Genomic DNA, 24,680 nt, shown 5'->3' on the forward strand with positions numbered 1-24,680 from the left:
AAGGTGCCTCACTCATAAAGTGATACATTTTTATTATTTTTTTTTTTTTTACTTTCATCACTTAAGTTACGAGATCAACTTCAGATATATCATTCCATTTTACGTTTGAACTATTATTTTGTTTGTTTTTATATGACAACTACACAATATATGCAATGTTTACCCCATAAAACATTTTAAAGTGAAAAATTTGAACTAATTGGAGATTTGAAAATAATTCATTGTAACATGGATTTTTTGTCATTATTTTTCTTTTTGAGCAGTGGCAAAAAAAAGAAAAAGAAAGATAGACAAAAGAGAAAAAAAATAGCCTGCATGGCAGCTTTTGTGTCAACATTGCAACTTTTTCTTGTTAGATTTCACCTCATTCCACTTTTTTTAATGTTAATTTTTTTGTTTTTTGCAATAGCATTTCCAGAATGTGTGGCGGGCCGGTAAACAATTAGCTGCGGGCCGCAAATGGCCCCCGGGCCGCACTTTGGACACCCCTGCCCTAAGCTGACCTAGCATGTACATTTTGTGTGCATTCTTCTTCCCACTATAAGATGTTTTTAGAGCAGTATTCTTACTGCTTTGGAATATCTAACCATTCAGTGCTTGTGGTAGTACTGAAGGAACAGGGCTTGATTTTCTCTTTACGCCGCGTCGTCGGCAGTACATTTCTATGTGAAAAAAATCACTAAAGTACTTAAACAATGTAAAACTGAAATTTGACCTAACTACACGTCCAAACATCTGCTCATTTTTAACTGATTAAAAATGGTCAGACTTTTTTTTTGTATCAATGTTTACAAAACCCAATACCAGTGAAGTTGTCACGTGTAAATTCGTAAATAAAAAGAGAATACGATGATTTGCAAATCCTTTTCATCTTATATTCAATTGAATAGACTGCAAAGACAAGATACTTCATGTTCAAACTTAGATACGTATACTTAATAATCATTAACTTAGAATTGCATGGCTGCAACACATGCCAAAGTAGTTGGGAAAGGGCATGTTCACCACTGTGTTACATGGCCTTTCCTTTTAACAACACTCAGTAAATGTTTGGGAACTGAGGAGACACATTTTTGAAGCTTCTCAGGTGGAATTCTTTCCCATTCTTGCTTGATGTACAGCTTAAGTTGTTCAACAGTCCGGGGGTCTCCTTTGTGCTATTTTAGGCTTCATAATGCGCCACACATTTTCAATGGGAGACAGGTCTGGACTACAGGCAGGCCAGTCTAGTACCCGCATTATTTTACTATGAAGCCACGTTGATGTAACACGTGGCTTGGCATTGTCTTGCTGAAATAAGCAGGGGCGTCCATGGTAACGTTGCTTGGATGGCAACATATGTTGCTCCAAAAGCTGTATGTACCTTTCAGCATTAATGCCGCCTTCACAGATGTGTAAGTTACCCATGTCTTGGGCACTAATACACCCCCATACCATCACACATGCTGGCTTTTCCACTTTGCGCCTAGAACAATCCGGATGGTTCTTTTCCTCTTTGGTCCGGAGGACACGACGTCCACAGTTTAAAAAAACAATTTGAAATGTGGACTCGTCAGATCACAGAACACTTTTCCACTTTGTATCAGTCCATCTTAGATAAGCTCAGGCCCAGCGAAGCCGGCGGCGTTTCTGGGTGTTGTTGATAAATGGCTTTCGCTTTGCATGGTAGAGTTTTAACTTGCACTTACAGATTTAGCTACACACTGTAGTTGCTGACAGTGGTTTTTCTGAAGTTTTCCTGAGCCCATGTGGTGATATCCTTTACACACTGATGTCGCTTTTTGATGCAGTACCGCCTGAGGGATCGAAGGTCCGTAATATCATGGCTTACGTGCAGTGATTTCTCCAGATTCTCTGAACCTTTTGATGATATTACGGAGCGTAGATGGTGAAATCCCTAAATTCCTTGCAATAGCTGGTTGAGAAATGTTGTTCTTAAACTGTTCAACAATTTGCTCAGGCATTTGTTGACAAAGTGGTGACCCTCGCCCCATCCTTGTTTGTGAATGACTGAGCATTTCATGGAAGCTGCTTTTATACCCAATCATGGCACCCACCTGTTCCCAATTAGCCTGTTCACCTGTGGGATGTTCCAAATAAGTGTTTGATGAGCATTCCTCAACTTCCTCAGTCTTTTTTGCCACTTGTGCCAGCTTTTTTGAAACATGTCGCAGGCATCAAATTCCAAATGAGCTAACATTGGTAAAAAATAACAAAGTTTTCCAGTTCGAACGTTAATTATCTTGTCTTTGCAGTCTATTCAATTGAATATAAGTTGAAAAGGATTTGCAAATCATCGTATTTTGTTTTTATTTATAATTTACATAATGTGACAACTTCACTGGTTTTGGGGTTTGTAACACATGGTATAAAACCAGGTCTTTGTCAATTATGCAACACCTTTTAAGAATGAAAGTGCAAAACATAAATAAATAAATAACTTACTGCCAGGCGGTTGTTCTGTCCAATATTCACTATTGTTTCCAGGTGTGCTTATTTGTTTTTATGTATATATTTGCTATTCAATAATATATATGATTTAAACTAGAATACAATAGCGTTATTTGCCCTGCAGTTTATTTGACTTAAAAATACAGTGGGATTGATGACTAATACAACTGTCTAAGAGCAGACATAGAATACAGTTAGAGGGGTGTAGCTGGGTTGCAATCCAGTGACCTCATGGCATTTATGGGTTTCAGGCGATGGTCTAGAGCAGGCCTGGGCAATTATTTTGACTCGGGGGCCAAATTTAGAGAAACAAATGTGTCTGGGGGCCAGTATATCTTAGGAACACTAATATAAAACCTCACAATGAAGTCTGATTGAATGCTAAAAATGTTATGACAGACCGCCTTAAAGGCCTACTGAAATGATTTTTTTTTATTTAAACGGGGTTGGCAGATCCATTCTATGTGTCATACTTGATCATTTCGCGATATTGCCATATTTTTGCTGAAAGGATTTAGTAGAGAACATCGACGATAAAGTTCGCAACTTTTGGTCGCTGATAAAAAAAAGCCTTGCCTGTACCGAAAGTAGCGTGACGTCACAAGTTGAAAGGCTCCTCACATTTCCCCATTGTTTACACCAGCAGCGAGAGCGGTTCGGACCGAGAAAGCGACGATTACCCCATTAATTTGAGCGAGGATGAAAGATTTGTGGATGAGGAACGTAAGAGTGAAGGACTAGAGTGCAGTGCAGGACGTATCTTTTTTTGCTCTGACCGTAACTTAGGTACAAGCTGGCTCATTGGATTCCACACTCTCTCCTTTTTCTATTGTGGATCACGGATTAGTATTTTAAACCACCTCGGATACTATATCCTCTTGAAAATGAGAGTCGAGAACGTGAAATGGACATTCACAGTGACTTTTATCTCCACGACAATACATCGGCGAAGCACTTTAGCTACGGAGCTAACGTGATAGCATTGTGCTTAAATGCAGATAGAAACAAAAGAAATAAGCCCCTGACTGGAAGGATAGACAGAAGATCAACAATACTACTATCAGGAGACACAGAACCAAACACTGGACCTGTAACTACACGGTTAATGCTGTGCCGCCTGTCGAAGCCTAGCAATGCTGTTGCTAACGACGCCATTAAAGCTAACTTAGCTACGGGACCTCGTCGGAGCTATGATAAAAACATTAGCGCTCCACCTACGCCAGCCCTCATCTGCTCATCAACACCCGTGCTCACCTGCGTTCCAGCGATCGACGGAGCGACGAAGGACTTCACCCGATCATCGATGCGGTCGGCGGCTAGCGTCGGATAGCGCGTCTGCTATCCAAGCCAAAGTCCTTTTGGTTGATGAGGGTATATTAAATTCAAGAAAGAACTTGTGGAAAAGTATCATCCATTTATATGTATTTTGCATTGTTTTCTGCATATACAAATATAATTATTCTCTACAAAATGTGTTTGTGTTCATATTTGAGGGTGTCTGAAACGGATTCATTGGATTTGTTATGAAAAAATTGATCGGATTTTTGTACGATTCAGTCCTTTTTAGGATGGATGACTAACCAAAAAACAAGATTCACTGTAGAAAAATATCAGGCTAAAATGTAATCATGTGTCCCTTTTTTCATGTCTAGAGGGCTTTTATAATGTCAAACTCGTGTTTTGAAGGTCATCTTTTGCTTGCTCTAGCGATTAAAATATTTAATTCATGAATAATAATTCCATTTACAACAGTCAGGCCCGGAACCAATTAACAGTACAAGGGATTACTGTATCTAGATCTATTTCTTACAATTGCTGAAATTTTCATAGAAAATCTGCCCTTAACATTTTGAGTTATTTTCCTAAATGACAGAAACATCATTGACCATGATTGCATGACTTCCTGGTGGAGGAAGTACATTTAGGTCATTGGATTGTAAAATGTACAAATAACCCCTCAATTACTGTAATGTGAGTAAATATCATTAGCAATACGACTTTTTCACCTCCGATATATGATACCGATATTGGAGCCTCCATTTTGTGAAGTGGAATGTTAGAAAATGTTTGATGAAGTGTAATTACTCAGGTTGGTATGAAAAACACCAACCGTAGGGCAGATTTATACTTTTGAAACGGAATGTTAATTTGGTTTTGGCGACATGTAGCCATCACAATAATTCTTTAAATCAATGGCGTGAGGCAGTAAGTTAAATAATGCGGACACATTTGTTACTGGATATTTTCTACTACGCTTCTGCCTTTGTATCCGTCAGTAATATGCAGCTATAATTATTGTGTTTATATTCATCAATGTCATGTTTTAGACTGCAATATTGGTCAATTAAAGACACTTGTATTGTATTATACACAACTGCTTAGCTGTTGTGTAGCTGCTAGGTCCCATGTTTTCCTTTTGTAAATGACTTCACTAGAATACAAGAAAAGACCAACGTTGTGTGTTTATTGGAGGATACTTCGATGGCTGTCCAGCTTTGCACAAGTAAACGTGCTTGTAGGACTGCTCGTATCTGCGCCTATATCGTAGATTTTACATGCAAGCCGATGTCATCAGATACTTGTTTTGCTGATATCGGACTGATATCAGTATCGTATCGCGACACCCCTAATACATAATTGCCAACCCTCCCGATTTTCCCGGGAGACTCGCAAATTTCAGTGCCCCTCCCAAAAATCTCCCGGGGCAACCATTCTCCCGAATTTCTCCTGATTTCCAGCCGGACAACAATATTGGGGGCGTGCCTTAAAGGCAATGCCTTCGGTGCATACTTGCCAACCTTGAGACCTCCAATATCAGGAGGTGGGGGGTGGGGGCGTTGTTATTTACAGCTAGGATTCACCAACTCGAGTATTTCATATATATTTCATATATATATATATATATATATATATATATATATATATATATATATATATATATATATATATATATATATATATTTATTTTATTTACATAGAAAAAAAAAATACTTGAATTTCAGTGTTCCGTTGGCTATCCATTAGATGGCAGTATTGTCCTGTTTAACTTCTCCGTTCATTGGGCAGGCAAGCTGTTTATATTGTGGGAAAGCGGACGTGAGAACAGGCTGTCCCCACTAAGTCTCAGGTCCGCATTGAGCTGGTGGGGGCGTGGCCTCCAGCTCCGGCTGAATACCGGGAGTTTGTCGGGAGAAAATCTCTGCCGGGAGGTTGTCGGGAGAGGCGCTGAATACCGGGATTCTCCCGCTAAAAACGGGAGGGTTGGCAAGTATGCTTCAGCGTCCTCTACAACCTGTCGTCACGCCCGTTTTTTCTCCTTACAAACAGCGTGCCGGCCCTCTCACATAATATATGCGGCTTTTACACACACACATAAGTGAATGCAAATCATACTTGGTCAACAGCCATACAGGTCACACTGAGGGTGGCCGTATAAACAACTTTAACACTGTTAGAAATATGCGCCACACTGTGAACCCACACCAAACAAGAATGACAAACACATTTCGGGAGAACATCCGCACCGTAACACAACATAAACACAACAGAACAAATACCCAGAATCCCTTGCAGCACTAACTCTTCCGGGACGCTACAATATACATCTCCCGGATTCGGAGGTCCCAAGGTTGGCAAGTATGCCCTAATAATTCATTTGAATAGTAGTTTTGGGGATTCATTAAATACAGCAACACCTTTTTACATCTTAGACTTAGACTTGGACTTAGACAAACTTTATTGATCCACAAGGGAAATTGTCCCACACAGTAGCTCACTTACAAAGGATGGAAAGGATAATGCAGGTATAAAGTAGACTAAAAATGTACCATAGTAGCAATATAAAATCTAACATATATTAGGGCTGGGCGATATATCGATATATCGCGGGTTTGTCTCTGTGCGATATAGAAAATTACTACATGGTGATATTGGAGTATACGTTCTCACGCAGTCGCTTTTAGCTGCGGGCATTACACTACAGGCTCTTCTCACTCTTTCTTGTCTCTCCTTCTCACAGAGACGTAAAACAAGCGCACCTTCTTACATATGTCACATACGTATACGCCCTCGCCGAGCAGAGAGGTAGCAGCATGGCTAAAGTTAGCTTTGGTGCGAGTGGTAATACGAGAGAAAGAAGGTGCGGATCTGGTAACAAATGAAGGAAGAATTAATTCCCAAGAAAAACAGCAGGGGGTCCATCGTCTGGCGGTGGTTTGGCTACAAGCGGGAAGATGTCGAACAGACAACCGTAATATGTCAAGTGTGGGGCAATTGCGTCGCTACAAAAAGTAGCATCACTGCTAATTTGTAGCATCATTTGAAAAGTCACCCGCTAGAGAATGAAGAGTGCTTGAAACCCCACATGTCAACATCTCCGGCCGGTGCCACACCCACAAAATGCCCAAGCAACCATTTCCACATCAACACCGTGTGGAAAAAAATAGTCAACAACAGAAGGAGATATTGTCCGCAGGAACCTACCACATAGCGAAGGATTTGATTTCCTATTATGCAGCTCATTTGTATTTGACACTTATTGACATATCTTGTGTGACATCATGCACAAAAGTGCACTTTATTTGTTTTAAACTATTGTAGTGGCGTTCTGTACAAAAAGTGCACTTTAATTTAGTGTTGTTTTGATATGTCATCTTAGTGACATCATGCACAAAAGTGCACTAATAGCTTGTTTTAAAATGTCTCTGACAATCTTGCACTTTCTGTTTTGAAATGACATGAATGTTTGTGCCACTGCTTAATAACTGTTTAATAAATACACTTTTAGTTGTGATTTCCCTCTCTGCATGAAAGTTTAAAAGTAGCATATATTAATGCAGTATGAAGAATAATGTTTTAATGTAGACACATAGAATCATCATACTGCTGTGATTATATGCATCAAGTGTTCATTCAAGGCTAAGGCAAAATATCCACATATATATGGTGTATCGTCACATGGCCTAAACATATCCAGATATTAAAAATAGGCCATATCGCCCAGCCCTAACATATATGTAATATTTACATATTATATATACAGTATATTACTAAGGGACATGGGGGAAAAAAAACATTTTTTAATTTTTTTTTTTTTAGACATGTGTCTCGTGCGCACGAGAAACTTTTTATAAAGTTATAAAAAAAAAATTTAAAAGTGTATAATTTTTTTTTTTTTTTAAGACATGTATCTCGTGCGCAGCAGATAGTTTCTCGTGCGCACGAGATACATGTCTAAAAAAAAGGAAAAAATATATAAAAACAAAAAATTCCCTATCTCGTGCGCAGGAGATACATGTCTAAAAAAATAAAAAATTATACATTTCTTTTTTTTTTTTTATAACTTTGTAAAGAGTTTTTTTTTAGACATGTATCTCGTGCGCACGAGAAGCTTTTTATAAAGTTATAAAAACAAAATTTTAAAATGTATAATTTTTTTTTTTTTTAGACATGTATCTCGTGCGCAGCAGATAGTTTCTCGTGTGCACGAGATACATGTCTAAAAAAAAGAAAAACATATATAAAAACAAAAAATTCCCTATCTTGTGCGCACGAGATACATGTCTAAAAAAAATAAAATAAAAAAAAATTATACATTTCTTTTTTTTTTTATAACTTTGTAAAAAGTTTTTTTTTTTAGACATGTATCTCGTGCCACACGAGAAACTTTTTATAAAGTTATAAAAAAATGTTTTAAAAATGTATAATTTTTTTTTTTTTTTAGACATGTATCTCGTGCGCAGCAGATAGTTTCTTGTGCACACGAGATACATGTCTAAAAAAATGAAAAAATATATAAAAACAAAAAATTCCCTATCTCGTGCGCAGAAGATACATGTTTAAAAATGTTTTTTAAAAAAAATAAAAAATTATACATTTCTTTTTTTTTTTTATAACTTTGTAAAAAGTTTTTTTTTAAAGACATGTATCTCGTGCCGCACGAGAAACTATCTTGTGCGCACGAGAAAGTTTGTGCACGCGAGATAGTTTCTCGTGCGCATGAGATACTGTACATGTCTAAAAAAAAAATTATTATAAAAAAATGAATTTCCCTATCTCGTGCGCAAGAGATACATGATACATGTCTAAAAAAATTTAAAAAAATAAAAAATTATAAGTATATGTTTTTTTATAACTTTATAAAAAGTTTCTCGTACGCACGAGATAGTTTCTCTTGCGCAGGAGATACATGTCTAAAAATTTTTTTTTAAAAATAAAATAAAATAAAAAAAAGAAATTCCCCTACGTCCCTTTAGGGGCTCCGTAGTATATGATACATACTGATATATTATTAAATTATATTTTTATGTAACATATACAATATATAAATATCCCAATTAGCATGTACAATATTACATCTGTACATTTGGATACATCTCTATCCAAAATCTTTTTTTTTTTTTCACAATATTCAAATAACCTGGAATTGTTTAAAATGAAGCCATTTTCCCCCGAGCTGATGCGGCTTTCAGCCTCACCATATCCACATGACTTTCCCTGGCTCGACTAAGTGCAGCTTGTGTGATTTGTGTATGCGGTGCGACGCAATGCGAGTGACTCTAATAGCGCACTCTGAAACGGCTGCAGCTTTAAGACACCTCTTGTCAGCCAAAACAGGTGTTTGAAAAAGCACATGATTGTATGGTGATTATGTGTGATTGCCTCAAAGCTAACGCTTTTTTTTGTGTTTTTTTTTAAAACCCCCTCCACCACTTGTGTCCGTCTGCAGCCTACCGCTGTTATGCTCATTATCTGAAGATTGAGGTGAGCCAGTCCCACCCTGTGATGAAAGCTTTCTGCGGGATGCTGCTGCAGTCGGCGGACCAGAAGGACAATGTCACGCAGAGGTCGCGGGATGCTGAAGAGGGTGTGTAGCAAAAAGGAATGTCATTTGGTGCCCAAACACTGCAAAAACTGAAATCTAAATAAGATTAAATATCTCAAATAAGGGTGATATTTGCTTATTTTCTGTCTGATAAGATCATTCTTCTCACTAGGCAGATTTTATGTTAGAGTGTTTTACTTGTTTTAAGGGTTTTGGTCCTAAACAGGGATGTCCGACAATGGCTTTTTTGCTGATATCCGATATTCCGATATTGTCCAACTCTTAAATACCGATACCAACCGATACCGATATATACAGTCGTGGAATTAACACATTATTATGCCTAATTTGGACAACCAGGTATGGTGAAGATAAGGTCCTTTTTTAAAAAATAATAATAAAATAAAATAAGATAAACAAATTAAAAACATTTTCTTGAATAAAGAAGAAAGTAAAACAATATAAAAACAGTTACATAGAAACTAGTAATGAATGAAAATGAGTCAAATTAACTGTTAAAGGTTAGTACTATTAGTGGACCAGCAGCACGCACAATCATGTGTGCTTACCGACTGTATCCCTTGCAGACTGTATTGATATATAGACTTAGACTTAGACTTCCTTTTTATTGTCATTCAAATTTGAACTTTACAGCACAGATAAGAACGAAATTTCGTTACATAAGCTCATGGTAGTGCAGGATAAAAAAGCAATAAGGTGCATATATAAATAAATAAATATATATAAATAATAAATACATATATATATATATATACTAAATAAAAATATATAAATATATATAAATAAATAAATAGATTACTGTACAGATAAATACATTGCACTTTTCCACATGCGTCCACGTTTATGGATGTATGTTTTATTGTCTTTTTTATTCCAGCGAGTTAATCCATTTTGGGGGGGAGATGAGGGGATAATTTAATTATGATGCGTTCAAGAGTCTTACGGCTTGAGGGAAGAAGCTGTTACAGAACCTGGAGGTTCTGCTACGGAGGCTGCGGAACCTCTTATAATATAATATATGTAGGAACCAGAATATTAATAACAGAAAGAAACAACCCTTTTGTGTGAATGAGTGTGAATGGGGGAGGGAGGTTTTTTGGGTTGGTGCACTAATTGTAAGTGTATCTTGTGTTTTTTATGTTGATTTAATAAAAATAAAAAAAATTTAATTTAAAACCGATACCGATAATTAAAAAAACGATACCGATAATTTCCGATATTACATTTTAAAGCATTTATTGGCCGATAATATCGGACAGCTCTAGTCCTAAATGATCTCAGTAAGATATTACAGCTTGTTGCTGAGATTTGATGACCTATATTGAGTAAAACATGCTTGAAACTAGAATATCAACTGTTGCAAAGCCGTGTCATCAACACTCACAGGTATAAAACTACTTTTTTAAAGTAATCATTTCTTATTTCGAGCATGAAAAAAAAATCATGTAGTAGTACAGTTGGCACAGTACAGTGAACTGACAGTTAATATTTAAAATATTTAACATTTAACATTTCAAACTATTTTGAACAGAATAAGTTCATGCACATTCAGATAAATTCCTCAAAATTACAATAAAAAAAATGTTGGCCGGGAGCCGGGCTGTATATATGTGCACTAATTGACTGAAAGAGCACGCACTTGGCGCGATGATGTCATGTTATCCATGGAAAAATGCTTTTTTAGACAATATGATTTGCATGAGCGGCTAGGAGACCCCGAGAGTAACAAGCGCTTGCCTTGTTGCCTTTCCATTAAAGGCCTACTGAAAGCCACTACTACCGACCACGCAGTCTGATAGTTTATATATCAATGATGAAATCTTAACATTGCAACACATGCCAATACGGCCGGGTTAACTTATAAAGTGCAATTTTAAATTTCCCGCTAAACTTCCGGTTGAAAACGCCTTTGGAGGATGACGTATGCGCGTGACGTAGCCAGGAGAACAGAGGTATGGCTTCCCCATTGAAGCTAATACAAAAAGCTCTGTTTTCATTTCATAATTCCACAGTATTCTGGAAATCTGTGTTGGTGAATCTTTTGCAATTTGTTTAATGAACAATGAAGACTGCAAAGAAGAAAGCTGTAGGTGGGATCGGTGTATTAGCGGCTGGCTGTAGCAACACAACAAGAAGGACTTACTTGGATAGCAGACGCGCCAGCCGATGCTAGCCGCCAACCGCATCTGTGTTGGGGGGAAGTCCTTCGTCGCGCCGTCGATCGCTGGAACGCAGGTGAGCACGGGTGTTGATGAGCATATGAGGGCTGGCTGGCGTAGTTGGAGCGCTAATGTTTTTATCATAGCTCTGTGAGGTCCGGTTGCTAAGTTGTTAAGTTAGCCTTAGCGTCGTTAGCAACAGCATTGTTAAGCTTTGCCAGGCTGAGAATTATTAACTGTGTAGTTACATGTACATGGTTTAATAGTATTGTTGATCTTCTGTCTATCCTTCCAGTCAGGGGTTTATTTATTTTGTTTCTATCCGCATTTGAGACAGATGCTATCACATTAGCTCAGTAGCTAAAGAGCTTCGTCGATGTATTGTCGTGGAGATAAAAGTCACTGTGAATGTCCATTTCGCGTTCTCGACTCTCATTTTCAAGAGGATATGGTATCCGAGGTGGTTTAAAATACAAATCCGTGATCCACAATAGAAAAAGGAGAGAGTATGGAATCCAATGAGCCAGCTTGTACCTAAGTTACGGTCAGAGCGAAAAAAGATATGTATTTCACTGCATTCTAGTCCGTCACTCTAACGTTCCTCATCCACGAATCTTTCATCCTCGCTCAAATTAATGGGGTAATCGTCGCTTTCTTGGTCCGAATAGCTCTAGCTGCATTGAAAGCAATAGGAAAATATGAGGAAGTGAACAACTGACAACGTCACGCTACTTCCGGTAGGGGCAAGGCTTTTTTTTTATCAGAGACCAAAAGTTGCGAACTTTATCGTCGTTGTTCTATACTAAATCCTTTCAGCAAAAATATGGCAATATCGCGAAATGATCAAGTATGACACATAGAATGGATCTGCTATCCCCGTTTAAATAAAAAAAATTCATTTCAGTAGGCCTTTAAGAACAATAAACTAGTTTTTAGTATAAGTTTGCTGGTTTCAAGAAATGTAATGCCGAGCGCATATCATTATGTCAAGATAATGGCACTAGCATTTACTTCATTTAAGAATATTTTTCAACATATTGAGCAAAAATGTCTCTTTTTTTTCTACCAAGAAAAGTGCACTTATTAGTGAGAATATACTTATTTTAAGCTATTTTGGGGTTCATTGAAGTTAGCTAGCTTGTTTTGGAAAGTCTTGACAAGCCACATTTTCTTGTTCTATTGGCAGATAATTTTGCTTAGTTCAAATAAAATACCCCTCATTTTTGTATTTTTTAGGGCCCGCATGGCCCTGTATAAAGGACTCCCACAGGGAGTCCTTTGTACAGGGACAGAGGACTCTATTGAATTTGTAAGGTTTTATTATTATTATACCAGCCGCCTCTTTGAGCTGCAATTTGACCCACTTAACATGCTTCAAAACTCACCATATTTGACACACACATCAGGACCTGCGAAAATTGCCATCTAATAAAAAAACCAAACCCCAAAACTCAAAATTGCGCTCTACCGCCCCCTAGGAAAAAAAACAAACAAACTGCCTGTAACTCCCACTAGGAAGGTCGTAGAGACATAAAACAAAAACCTCTATGTAGGTCTAACTTAGACCTACCTTTCATAATTTCACATCCTCGGGCAAAAACCAACAGAAAGTTGGCAATTTCCCCTTCAAGACAAAAATTTACTAAAAACACTCATTTTTGCCTCTTTGAGCTGTAATTTGACCCCCTTAAAATACTTCAAAACTCACCAAACTTTTCACACACATCAGGACTGGTGGAAATTGCGATCTAATAAAAAAAGGAACCCCAAAACTCAAAATTGCGCTCTAGCGCAATTTTTTAATAAAACAGAGACAAAACTGCTCCTCAGAGGAAAACACAGACAAAACTGCTTGTAACTTCCGGTAGTATCGTCTTAGAGACATGCAACAAAAACCTATACGTAGGTCTCACTTAGACCTACATTTCATAGATTGACATCCTTCAGCAAAAATTAACAGGAAGTTTGCAATCTCCCCTTCAAAACAAAATTTTTGTAAAAAGCGGTCACCAAACATCAAACATTATCTCCTCTGAGCGCGTTTGTCGTTTCGGCTTCAAACTACTACAGGAGAGAGATTGAACCCTTCTGATTGACGGATACTCAAAGAGTTTTGATAAGTGCTACGGTTTTGATTTTACGAGCCTTCAAAGAACCGCTGCGCTGATAATGCTGCTGTGATTTTACGAGCCTTCATAAAACCACTGGACCACTGCGCTGATGTCAACAAAAGTATTGGGACACTTAGGACTAACAGTAGACAAAAGTTTTTGGACACTTAGGACTAGCACCTGCCAAATATGCGGGCCCGACCAACGCTGCTTGCAGCTTTAATTTTTTCTTGTTTTTGAACACTGACTTTTTGCAGTGTAGTGATTGTTTTTTCTCCACATAATCATCACATTATTCACCCCAGAAGGATTTTAGGCAGCAGACAGACTTGTGGAGACGGAGCTGGTGTTGCTTTAGCATTCAGCAGCAAGTGTCCGATACATAATCCCATCGTGACGCCGTCTTGCACGCGCCGTAGAAACGAAGGCTGATTTAATATGTGAAGAGCAAATTGAGTCTCGCGCGGCATAATTTACAGTCTCAGGGCTTATGGTCTCAATCAAATCTGTCATAAAGTATTCAGCTGCCCTTTCCAGCGTGTCCAAATATCAACCACATGTTTTATTTAAAGGGATGCCTGAAGGCAGGAAAATAAATTGAGCTATTAACCCAAAAATCCATCAGGGCCCTTTTAGATGTGCCTAATATGATACTACTGGCCAACAATAAGCTACATGGATTCATTGTGTGGGAGCTGATTACACAGATGAGCTGCGCTAATTGCCTGGTTTATATTCACGCGGCTCAGGGACCCAGGTTTTTTCGGCGTTAACGGCGAGAACGCAGACGCGTGTTCTGTACCGCGCCGAGGGGATTACGGTGTGATTGCTTTCTATTCTTACTGCTCTTGTCCAATCTCTACGGTCCTCAAATGTTGTTATTGCAGTGATGGTTATATTGAAGAGCAGACATCTGGTACACCTGCGCAGATCCAACAATAGGATCGGTTCTAAAATATCAAACTTTTTCCGTGCAAAATTGCTCCGATTATGTGAATTACCCTTAATTTTTAAGTATTTTTGTCCATGCATTTTTTTAAATTACTCTTATGTCTCATTTGATGCTGCAGTGTCACTTGATCAATTGTATATTTGCTATTTGTCATGTGGTATGGCCGACCTGGGCAAAATACGACCCGTTAAGATTTACAATCCGGCCCCCTGGACGTTCTACATACCGTATTTTCCGCACTATAAGGCGCACCTAAAAACCTCCAATTTTCTCAAAAGCTGACAGTGCGCCTTATACTCCGGTGCACCTTATATATGGACCGATATTGAGCCACAACAGGTCTCGCAACCCCAGCCTCTACTGCAGCGTCTATTCCAGGGGTGTCCAAACTTTTTTCACAGAGGGCCGCACACTGAAAAATCAAAGCAAGCGGGGGCCATTTTGATATTTTTTATTTCAAAAACTACTACAATATACACTACTGTTCAAAAGTTTGGGGTCACCCAAACAATTTTGTTTAATAGCCTTCATTTCTAAGAACAAGAATAGACTGTCGAGTTTCAGATGAAAGTTCTCTTTTTCTGGCCATTTTGAGCGTTTTAATTGACCCCACAAATGTGATGCTCCAGAAACTCAATCTGCTCAAAGGAAGGTCAGTTTTGTAGCTTCTGTAACGAGCTAAACTGTTTTCAGATGTGTGAACATGATTGCACAAGGGTTTTCTAATCATCAATTAGCCTTCTGAGCCAATGAGCAAACACATTGTACCATTAGAACACTGGAGTGATAGTTGCTGGAAATGGGCCTCTATACACCTATGTAGATATTGCACCAAAAACCAGACATTTGCAGCTAGAATAGTCATTTACCACATTAGCAATGTATAGAGCGGGGGTCGGCAACACGCGGCTCTAGAGCCGCATGCGGCTCTTTAGCGCCGCCCTAGTGGCTCTATGGAGATTTTTCAAAAATGTATGAAGAATGGAAAAAGATGATGGGAAAAAAATATATTTTTTTGTTTTAGTATGGTTTCTGTAGGAGGACAAACATGACACAAACCTCCCTAATTGTTATAAATCACACTGTTTATATTAAACATGCTTCACTGATTCGAGTATCTCATGACACATGTAATATGGCTTTTACTTTTTTGCGGCTCCAGACAGATTTGTTTTTGTATTTTTGGTCCAATGTGGCTCTTTCAACATTTTGGGTTGCCGACCCCTGGTATAGAGTGTATTTCTTTAAAGTTAAGACTAGTTTAAAGTTAACTTCATTGAAAAGTACAGTGCTTTTCCTTCAAAAATAAGGACATTTCAATGTGACCCCAAACTTTTGAACGGTAGTGTGTGTATAAAAAATATACATTTAGGCCTCCAGTCAAGCTTGATCCCGGGGACCCCACAGGGTTTTGGTCCAAAAAAATATAAAAAATGTGTCATTATTCAGTATTATAATTTTTTATTATTATTCAAGTTTTAAATCTCTAGATCAACATTAGGTCTATCTGTCAATATAACGTTTTTAAAGATTAAAGTTGTATGCTCTTTTTGTCACAGAAAACACATTTTTTTAATGGAAAAAATACAAAATATGCAATATTTTCACCCAATAAAATTTTTAAGTGGAATATTTGAGATTATATAATAATTGGAGCCTTAAAAAGGTCAATAACTCATAACACCGTTGATTTTAATTCATTATTTTTTAAGCAATGACACTTAAAAACAAATCCCACTAAAATTATTGGGGATCCAAAAGGGCCCTACTCATTAAAGTTTTAAAAAATAAATTATAATTTTTTTTTTACTGTTTACTTTGAACACAATAATCTCGAGATCAACTTCAGATCCGTCCGTCAATTATAAGTTTTATTGTAGTTTATGTTTTTTGTTTGTTCGTTTGAGGCCCTTCTTTAAAAAAAATAGCTCAGTTTTTTTATATGGCGAACACAAAATATGCAACATTTTCCCCAAAAAATATCTCAGTGCAATATTTAATGTGACGTAATTGGAGCCTTGAATAGGTCAATAATTCATAATGACATTGATTTTGATTCATTATTATTTTTTAAAGAAAGAAACAGCCTGCATGACAGCTTTGTGTTATTAGAGTAAACATTGCAACATTTTCTTGTTACATTTCACCTGTTTGCTCTTTCATACCACTTTTTATGTTTTTAATTTTTTTCAACCGTATTTTTAAAATGTGCCGTGGGGCTGTTAAAAAATGACCCGCGGGCCGCAAATGGCCCCCGGGCCGCACTTTGGACACCCATGTTCTATTCTATGCGCCTTATAATGCGGTGCGCCTTATATATGAACAAAGTTTTAAAATAGGCCATTCATTGAAGGTGCGCCTTATAATCCGGTGCGCCTTATAGTGCGGAAAATATATTTTTTTAGACCTTTAACATCAAAACTGTCGCCGCCATTATGATGTGCAGTGCTGTTTTTTATAATGAGCGCAAGTCTTGAACTATAGAAAGTATTTCAATGGTTGAAATCTGCACTTTAGGGTGTTCTAGGAGTTATTAGGGTAATCTAGGTCACAGCAGCTCAGACCAGGAACAAAGCAGAGTGGGCGGGGCTTGTTTTCCGAGCAGCCAGCCCGAAACGCATGTGTCAGGAACAGATGCGGAAGCAAATTTTTACGACTAATTTCTGCATAAAATTGATAATACAAACCCCGTTTCCATATGAGTTGGGAAATTGTGTTAGATGTAAATATAAACGGAATACAATGATTTGCAAATCCTTTTCAACCCATATTCAGTTGAATGCACTACAAAGACAACATATTTGATGTTCAAACTCATAAACTTAATTTTTTTTTTGGCAAATAATAATTAACTTAGAATTTCATGGCTGCAACACGTGCCAAAGTAGTTGGCTGTGGCCTGCGGGCCGGTTCTAATACTAATCAAATATCATCCCGGGGGCCATATATGATTCATTCACCAGATCTGGCCCGCGGGCCCTGACTTTGACACATTTAACAACATTGCAACAATAATAACCTTCATCATTTTGCTCACAATAACCGTGAAATAAATTGTCTTATTGTTACATAAATGTAATGTGTGGTAGGGTATGGTGTGAGGAGTACGGTTTAGCCATGATATAGAATCATTAATATGATATATGACATGATGATGTATGATATGATGCTATTTGGCATAGTATGATGTACAATACAGGTTAGGGATGTCCGATAATGGCTTTTTTGCCGATATTCCGATATTGTCCAACTCTTAATTACCGATACCGATTTATACAGTGGTGGAATTAACACATTATTATGCCTAATTTGGACAACCAGGTATGGTAAAGATAAGGTCCTTTTTTAAAAAATAAAAAATAAAATAAAATAAATAAATTAAAAACATTTTCTTGAATAAAAAAGAAAGTAAAACAATATAAAAACAGTTACATAGAAACTAGTATTTAATGAAAATTAGTAAAATTAACTGTTAAAGGTTAGTACTATTAGTGGAGCAGCAGCACGCACAATCATGTGTGCTTACGGACTGTATCCCTTGCAGACTGTAAGGGTATCTTGTGTTTTTTATGTTGATTTAATTAAAAAAAAAAGTTTTTTAAACCCCCAAAAAACGATACAGATAATAAAAAAAACGATACCCATAATTTCCGATATTACATTTTAAAGCATTTATCGGCCGATAATATCGGCAGGCCGATATTATCCCTAGTACAGGTCAAAAGTTTGGACACACCTTCTCTTCATTCAATGAGTTTTCTTTATTTTCATGACTATTTACATTGTAGATTGTCACATCAAAACTATGAATGAACACATGTGGAGTTATGTACTTAACAAAAAAAGGTGAAATAACTGAAAATGTGTTTTATATTCTAGTTCCTTCAAAATAGCCACCCTTTGCTCTGATTACTGCTTTGCACACTCTTGGCATTCTCTCCATGAGCTTCAAGAGGTAGTCACCTGAAATGGTTTTCACTTCACAGGTGTCATAGTTTTGATGTGACAATCTACAATGTAAATAGTCATGAAAATAAAGAAAACACATTGAATGAGGAGAAGGTGTGTCCAAACTTTTGGCCTGTACTGTATGTGTTACAATGACATATGATCTTTAATAAGATGACATGTACAATGATGATGTAATACAGGATGAGGTCATATGATGTGATATTTTGGATGTATCAGTGGTATCATATGACACAGTGACTATAAATCAGGGGTGTCAAACTCATGTTAGATGGGGGGCTACATGGAGAAAATGAAAAATCTACTCCCAAGTGGGCCGGACTGGTAAAATCACGGCACGATAACTTAAAAATAAAGACAACTTCAGATTGTTTTCTTTGTCTAAAAATGGAACAAGCACATTCTGAAAATGTAAAAATCATAATGGTTGGGTTTTATTTTACACTTACACGTTGCGGTTAATAGTGTTCTATCTTTATTTGTTGTTATGTATACTTTCTGAGTCAACTCATTGGTGTTTATTTTCAATCTATCAAGATAAAAAAATCATGTCAAAATCAAATTACAGGATGTGATTTATGTAGTTTGCTCATTTTCCTTGACTGGTGGTTTTTTTTTTTTTTTTTTTTTTTACATATGTAGCATCATCTATAAGGATACAAAGAATTGCTATTGCGACATCTAGTGGACACGTTTAGAACAGCAGTTTTTTTTTCATTCCAAAATTTCGGCTCATTTTTATTCATAGCAAACTCTTCCCGCGGCCCGGATAAAAACTGTTTGCGGGCCGTACGTTTGACTCCCCTGGTTTAAATGATATGGTTTGACGTGATGATTTGGTATGGCATGATATGATTTCTAATAGGGTAGATGATACGGTGAGGATGTATATGATATTATATGAACGGTTGTCCTCAGGGATCCAGCTGGTCCAGCAGGAGAAGAAGCACCTGAAGATCTCCAGCGCCAAGCGAGCCCGAGGCCACTGGCACCTCCTCTACACGCTGGTCAACAACCCCTCTTTGGTGGGCACCCGGAAGCACTTCCAGCAGCGCACGGCCACCGAGGGCTTTCTGAACGGGAGCCTGAAGGGCAGCAGGAAGGAAGCGGAGGCGGCCGCCTGCAACTGAGCATGAAAATGTCCAAAGTGATTCATAACGGCCATGTTGTTGTTTTTCCACACACTTACAGTGCAGATCTTCCTCAAGTCCTCCACACTTTGTCCCGTGCTTGCAGGCCTTGAGGTCAACATGGGTCACATGGTCTCTTGTAGGTGGGAGGAGCTTGTGTGTCTACTGTACATCATAATGTGCAGCACATAAATACCACTTATTGGCCTGTAAATGTGGAATTCATCTCAACTAAAACACATAAATGTGCTAAAAACAATTATTTACAAGAGGGTATATTTATTCTACAAAGTGACTATTTATGCATTAGCTGTTACTTTTCAATGGAACAGGACCTGATTTATTCTATTGTTTTTTTCTGGTCTCATTGAACCGAATTAGACAATCTGAATATCTACTGCACTGGAAATAATAAAAATACAAAATGACATAAAAGAGACAAAAACACAATCCCCTCCCATTTATTTTTGTTTACAAATACTATATATATAATATTATATATTCTTTACAAATGGTTTTTTTCTGTTCTCATGGAACCGAATTAGACAATCTGAATAGCATACTGCACTGGAAATAAAAATACAAAATGACATAAAAGAGACAAAAACACAATCCCCTCCCATTTATTTTGTTTGCAAATATTATATATATAATATTATATATTCTTTACAAATGTTTTTTTCTGGTCTCATGGAACCGAATTAGACAATCTCAATATCATACTGCACTGGAAATAAAAATACAAAATGACATAAAAGACAAAAATACAATCCCTCCCATTTATTTTTCTTTACAAATATTATATATATAATGTTATATATTCTTTACAAATGTTTTTTTCTGGTTTTATTGAACCGAATTAGACAATCTGAATATCTTACTGCACTGGAAATAAAAATACAAAATTACATAAAAGAAACAAAAACACAATCCCTCCCATTTATTTTTCTTTACAAATATTATTTATATAATATTATATATTCTTTACAAATGTTTTTTTCTGGTCTCATGGAACCGAATTAGACAATCTGAATATCTACTGCACTGGAAATAAAAATACAAAATGACATAAAAGAAACAAAAACACAATCCCCTCCCATTTATTTTTCTTTACAAATAAATCTAGTGAGAAGAAAAGTATTGCGTCTATTTTTTTCTTCTCTGACCTGAATTTGCACGCATTTCTCAGCAAAATGAACGACAAATCCAAGTTTTATTAATTTATTAATCCCATTTACAAGAAATGATAGAGCAAAAATATTGAGCGTACACAGATTTGGTATGTATTTTTATTTTTGTTTAACATCAAATTCCACAGAAAAAACAAGCCGCAGGACGCGTCTCGCTCGTCCTTTTTTTTTTTTTTTTTTTTTTTTTTTTTTTGGGGGGCTTCTTATAGAAACTTGTTTTAAAAAATTAAAAAATACTCAGATGATAACTCACTTCACGGCACAATTTGACAGCATATATAAAATAGTCAAATAAGAGTAATCTACGACACAAAGAGTAGTAAAACACCAGTGACGTCATGCGTCAATACACATTCATTATTAACATCAGATGAGATTTAACGATATATGTAAACATATTCTCATCACACGATCAATGCTGATGCATACTTGGATTTTTATATTTAAAAAAACACCGGCAGATTTGGCTTAAAATAATTCCTGAGAGGCTTTTAGTAAACCAGATTGACTATTTTAGTTACAAAAAAAAAAAGTCCTTTGTAAATTCATGCCGGGTTTTTTTTTTTTTTTGCTCGTTGCGCTGCGCAGTAATTAATAATAATATTAATAATAATAATTAATAGGCCAATATTGTGTGCTTTACATTTACATGCCTCTAATGTTAAAAATGACGTCAAATACAATCTCAGCGGTGGTTTGGTTCCAGGTAAGAAAAAGGGTGATATCTTACAAAAAGTGTACACCTGGCGGGCAGTCAGCGGCTGGACTGCTTGTAGTTTCCGTTGATCTCCTCCGAGATGTTGACCGCCTCGGCCCCCAGCGGCAACCTGTCACTGTACTCGGACCCCGCCTCGAAGTCGTCCTGGTTGGTCTTTGACGAGGACCCCGGGATGGACTCGGTTGCCTCGGTCGCGCCGTCTCCCAGCACGGGACTGTCTCTCTCCCCCTCCCCGTCGCCCGCCTCGCTGGGGTCGAAGGTCTTCTCCGACTCCACCAAAGACGCCCGGCGGTGGAAGTCGGCTTGCTTCTCCAGCTGGTCCGGATTCTGCGTCTTCATGACCAGCTTGTAGGTCTTCCCTTGGTATTTGTAGAGGAGGTGGCAGCAGGTGGCCCCCAGCAGGGGGACGGTGGCCAGGCCCAGGAGGAAGATGCTGACCACCACGATGATGAGCAGTGACGGGATCTTCCTCCTGGTGGTGAAGACCACCTGCACCTGGCAGTCCTGTCCTCCGTAAGTGAGACAAAGCGTGTAGTTGGTGCCAGGCTGTAATCCGGTGAACAAATAGGAGTTGACCCCGTCTTCGATGTTGGACCACTTGATGAGGGAGTGTCCGTGCCCGGTGTCCACGCAGATGTAGAGCATGTCCGGGATGTGGTTCCCCGAGGACGCCTGGTACAGACCGGCGGGCTCCTGCACCAACACGTCCTCCTTCTCCCCCTGACTCATGTGAAGGTTGGATTTGCTGCGAGAAAGCTGCAGAGGGTTGAGTTTGACCTTGGCGTCCGTCTCGGACACTTCCAGGGCGATGATGCCGAAGTCGAAGGTGTACTGCTTGAGGTCGTCCAGGCTCATGTTGAAGGCGTGGTTGGAGACGTACTCGCTGCCGTCCCTCACGCCGCACTTGCCGCTAAAGACGGGGTCTTTAGGAGCCGCCTGGGCGCCGTCTTGTTTGCCCGGCCACCCTTGCGGTTTGATCTTGGTCCTGTCGTCGCTTTTGATGACGTTGTTTTTGGAGGTCTTGGGTTGGGAAGGCTTGTTGGGAGACGGTCGGATCCTGTCCACCGTGGCGTCCGACGACGCGGCGTGTTTTTTGCTGCCCGTCGAGGTCAATTGAACAGAACTCTGGGACTTGCCCAGCTCGTTCACTGCAAGGCAGCTGTAATTCCCGTCTTCCTTTTTAGTCAGACGGGGGACCACTAGGGTGCCGTTTTGAAAAACAAGGAACCGACTGTTGGTGGTTTTGTCATTGACCGGCAGGTTGTTGGTCTCGCCGCCGAACGGCAAAGGGAAGAGGAAATTCTGGTTTCCCGCAATCACCTCCCAGCTGACCTGCGGTTTGGGGCTTCCTTGTGTTTCACAATTCAAGACCACCGTGGAGCCTTCAAGGAGCTCCGTCTTATCAATGTCCGGTTGGTAGGTTATGGTGACAAGAGGCGCCTGACAGTCCAGTTTGGGGATTTCGGAGACCATCACACCTCTGTGGAGCTCGGGCGATTCGCACACAATAGAATTGGGCTCGGGGACCAAGATCTTGGTCGTTGCCATCCAGTCCTTCAGCCACTCCAAGCTGCAGGAGCACGAGAAGGGGTTGTTGTAGATCTGCAGGTGAGACATGGAGGACAGAGCGCTGAAGGTGCCCTGGACGATGGTGGTGAACTTGTTGTTGCTGATACGCAGCGAGCGCAGGTCTTTCAGCGTGGCGAAGGCGTCCCCGGGAAGGTCCACCATCTCGTTATTGTTCATTTTCAGCAGCTGCAAGGCGGTCAGGTTGCGAAGGTCCTCCCAGGGGAACCTGACTATTTTATTAAAGCTGACGTCCAAGTTTCGGAGCTGCACCAAAGGGGCTAAAGTGTCCATCTCTATGGAGACGATCTCGTTATGGGCCAACCAGAGAGAGGTGACCTGGGTGATGTCGGCGAAGGTTTTGCTCGGCAGGAAAGTGAGCTTGTTGGCCGAGAGGCTGACGGTGGTTACGTTGGCGGGCAGACCCGAAGGCACCGCCAGGAGGTCTTTGTAGGCGCAGTCGGCGAATTGATGGGCAAATTTGTCTTGGCAGGTGCAAAGCTCTGGACAGCAGCGGACGCTCGCCAGCAGCGAGGTCCACAAAGCCAGGACGCGCACAAGCTTGGACGCCATTTTCTGCAAACACAATAAAAAAAAAAGTGAAAATGCTACTTTTTAGAAACCTTTTCATTAATATGTAAGAGTTTAAAACAACATTATTTTCTTTGCTTAACCCTTTCCCAAAAATATTCAAATGAACTTACCTGTCCAATCCAATGTGGTCTGTCTTCAGTCAATTCGCTCCACTTTCCACCCAAAAAGCTTCAAAAGTGCCACAAAAAGGTGTTTTTTTTTTACAATTGACGTGACTTTTCCCTCCTAAAAGGCAACATTTTTGTGTTTGTTTGTCCCGGTGAGCAGTTCACGGTCCGTCGGTGATTTCTCTCCCTTTCGTGAGCGTGACAAACCCCACTGCGCGCTCCCGTCGTCGTGGAGCCAGGAAAGGCGTCGGGAGCGCGCAGCCTCTCCCATCGCGCGCTCCTCTCCTCTTATTAAAGTTACAGAAGCTGCATCCTCCAAGGAAATCATCCATCATTCATAAAGCAGACAAAACATCTTCTTTGACCTCATTCAGCTTTGTTTTTGTCCTGTTTTTACACACCTTGTGCACATTTCAGATTCAAATAACACGACACCATAATATTACACTATATTAAAACTAATATTTACCTAGTAGTCTAGTTCAAGAAGCTGCAGGGGAGGACTGCGCATGAGCACCATTTTACAAAAATAAATAAAAGACATTAGAAGACATTCAAAAATGAAATAATCGTACAAATATTTATTGATATACAATTGAAATATATTATTTTTAGAAAAGAAAACAATTTACTCAGTACACCACGAGTACTGAGTGCAAGTCACATGTGGGATCAAAAATAAGAAATAAAATCAATAATCAGAATTTAAAAGTCTACAGGCAAGTATATTAGCTTGGTTTGATGTTCAGGAAGCGTGCTAAATATGAACATTTAATTCAAATTATTTTTTGTGAATATGTACTTGTACAAATACACATAGACTATTTTTCATGTTTGTGTTGTCTTTGTCGTATGCAGATTGATTTAAAAAAAATAAATGTCAAAACAA

The 24,680-nt window shown here is 38.7% G+C and overlaps 2 protein-coding genes across 2 annotated transcripts in view; one reads left to right on the forward strand and one right to left on the reverse strand.

The window, feature by feature from the left end:
• Positions 1-20,695, forward strand: part of LOC133658763 (receptor for retinol uptake stra6-like) — an 80,965-nt gene extending 60,270 nt beyond the window's left edge. The window contains exons 17-18 of the mRNA XM_062061136.1: positions 9,179-9,316; positions 19,405-20,695. Of these exons, the coding sequence (XP_061917120.1) occupies positions 9,179-9,316; positions 19,405-19,616 (350 nt within the window). The 3' untranslated portion in view covers positions 19,617-20,695. The remainder of the gene's footprint in view (positions 1-9,178; positions 9,317-19,404) is intronic.
• Positions 20,528-24,073, reverse strand: LOC133658762 (immunoglobulin superfamily containing leucine-rich repeat protein 2-like). The gene is made up of 2 exons (XM_062061135.1): positions 23,795-24,073; positions 20,528-23,666 (listed from the first exon to the last, which is right to left on the reverse strand). Exon 2 carries the CDS (start codon positions 23,661-23,663, stop codon positions 21,561-21,563), a length of 2,103 nt encoding a protein of 700 aa, XP_061917119.1. The 5' UTR covers positions 23,664-23,666; positions 23,795-24,073; the 3' UTR covers positions 20,528-21,560.
• Positions 24,074-24,680: the final 607 nt, after the last annotated feature.

The sequence above is a fragment of the Entelurus aequoreus genome, linkage group LG10, assembly GCF_033978785.1.
Source record: "Entelurus aequoreus isolate RoL-2023_Sb linkage group LG10, RoL_Eaeq_v1.1, whole genome shotgun sequence".
In the NCBI taxonomy this organism is placed as follows: Eukaryota; Metazoa; Chordata; class Actinopteri; order Syngnathiformes; family Syngnathidae; genus Entelurus; species Entelurus aequoreus.

What these genes read in the sequence shown, in the direction of transcription:
- LOC133658762 (XM_062061135.1), bottom strand. Translation starts at nt 23,663, where the DNA reads ATGGCGTCCAAGCTTGTGCGCGTCCTGGCTTTGTGGACCTCGCTGCTG.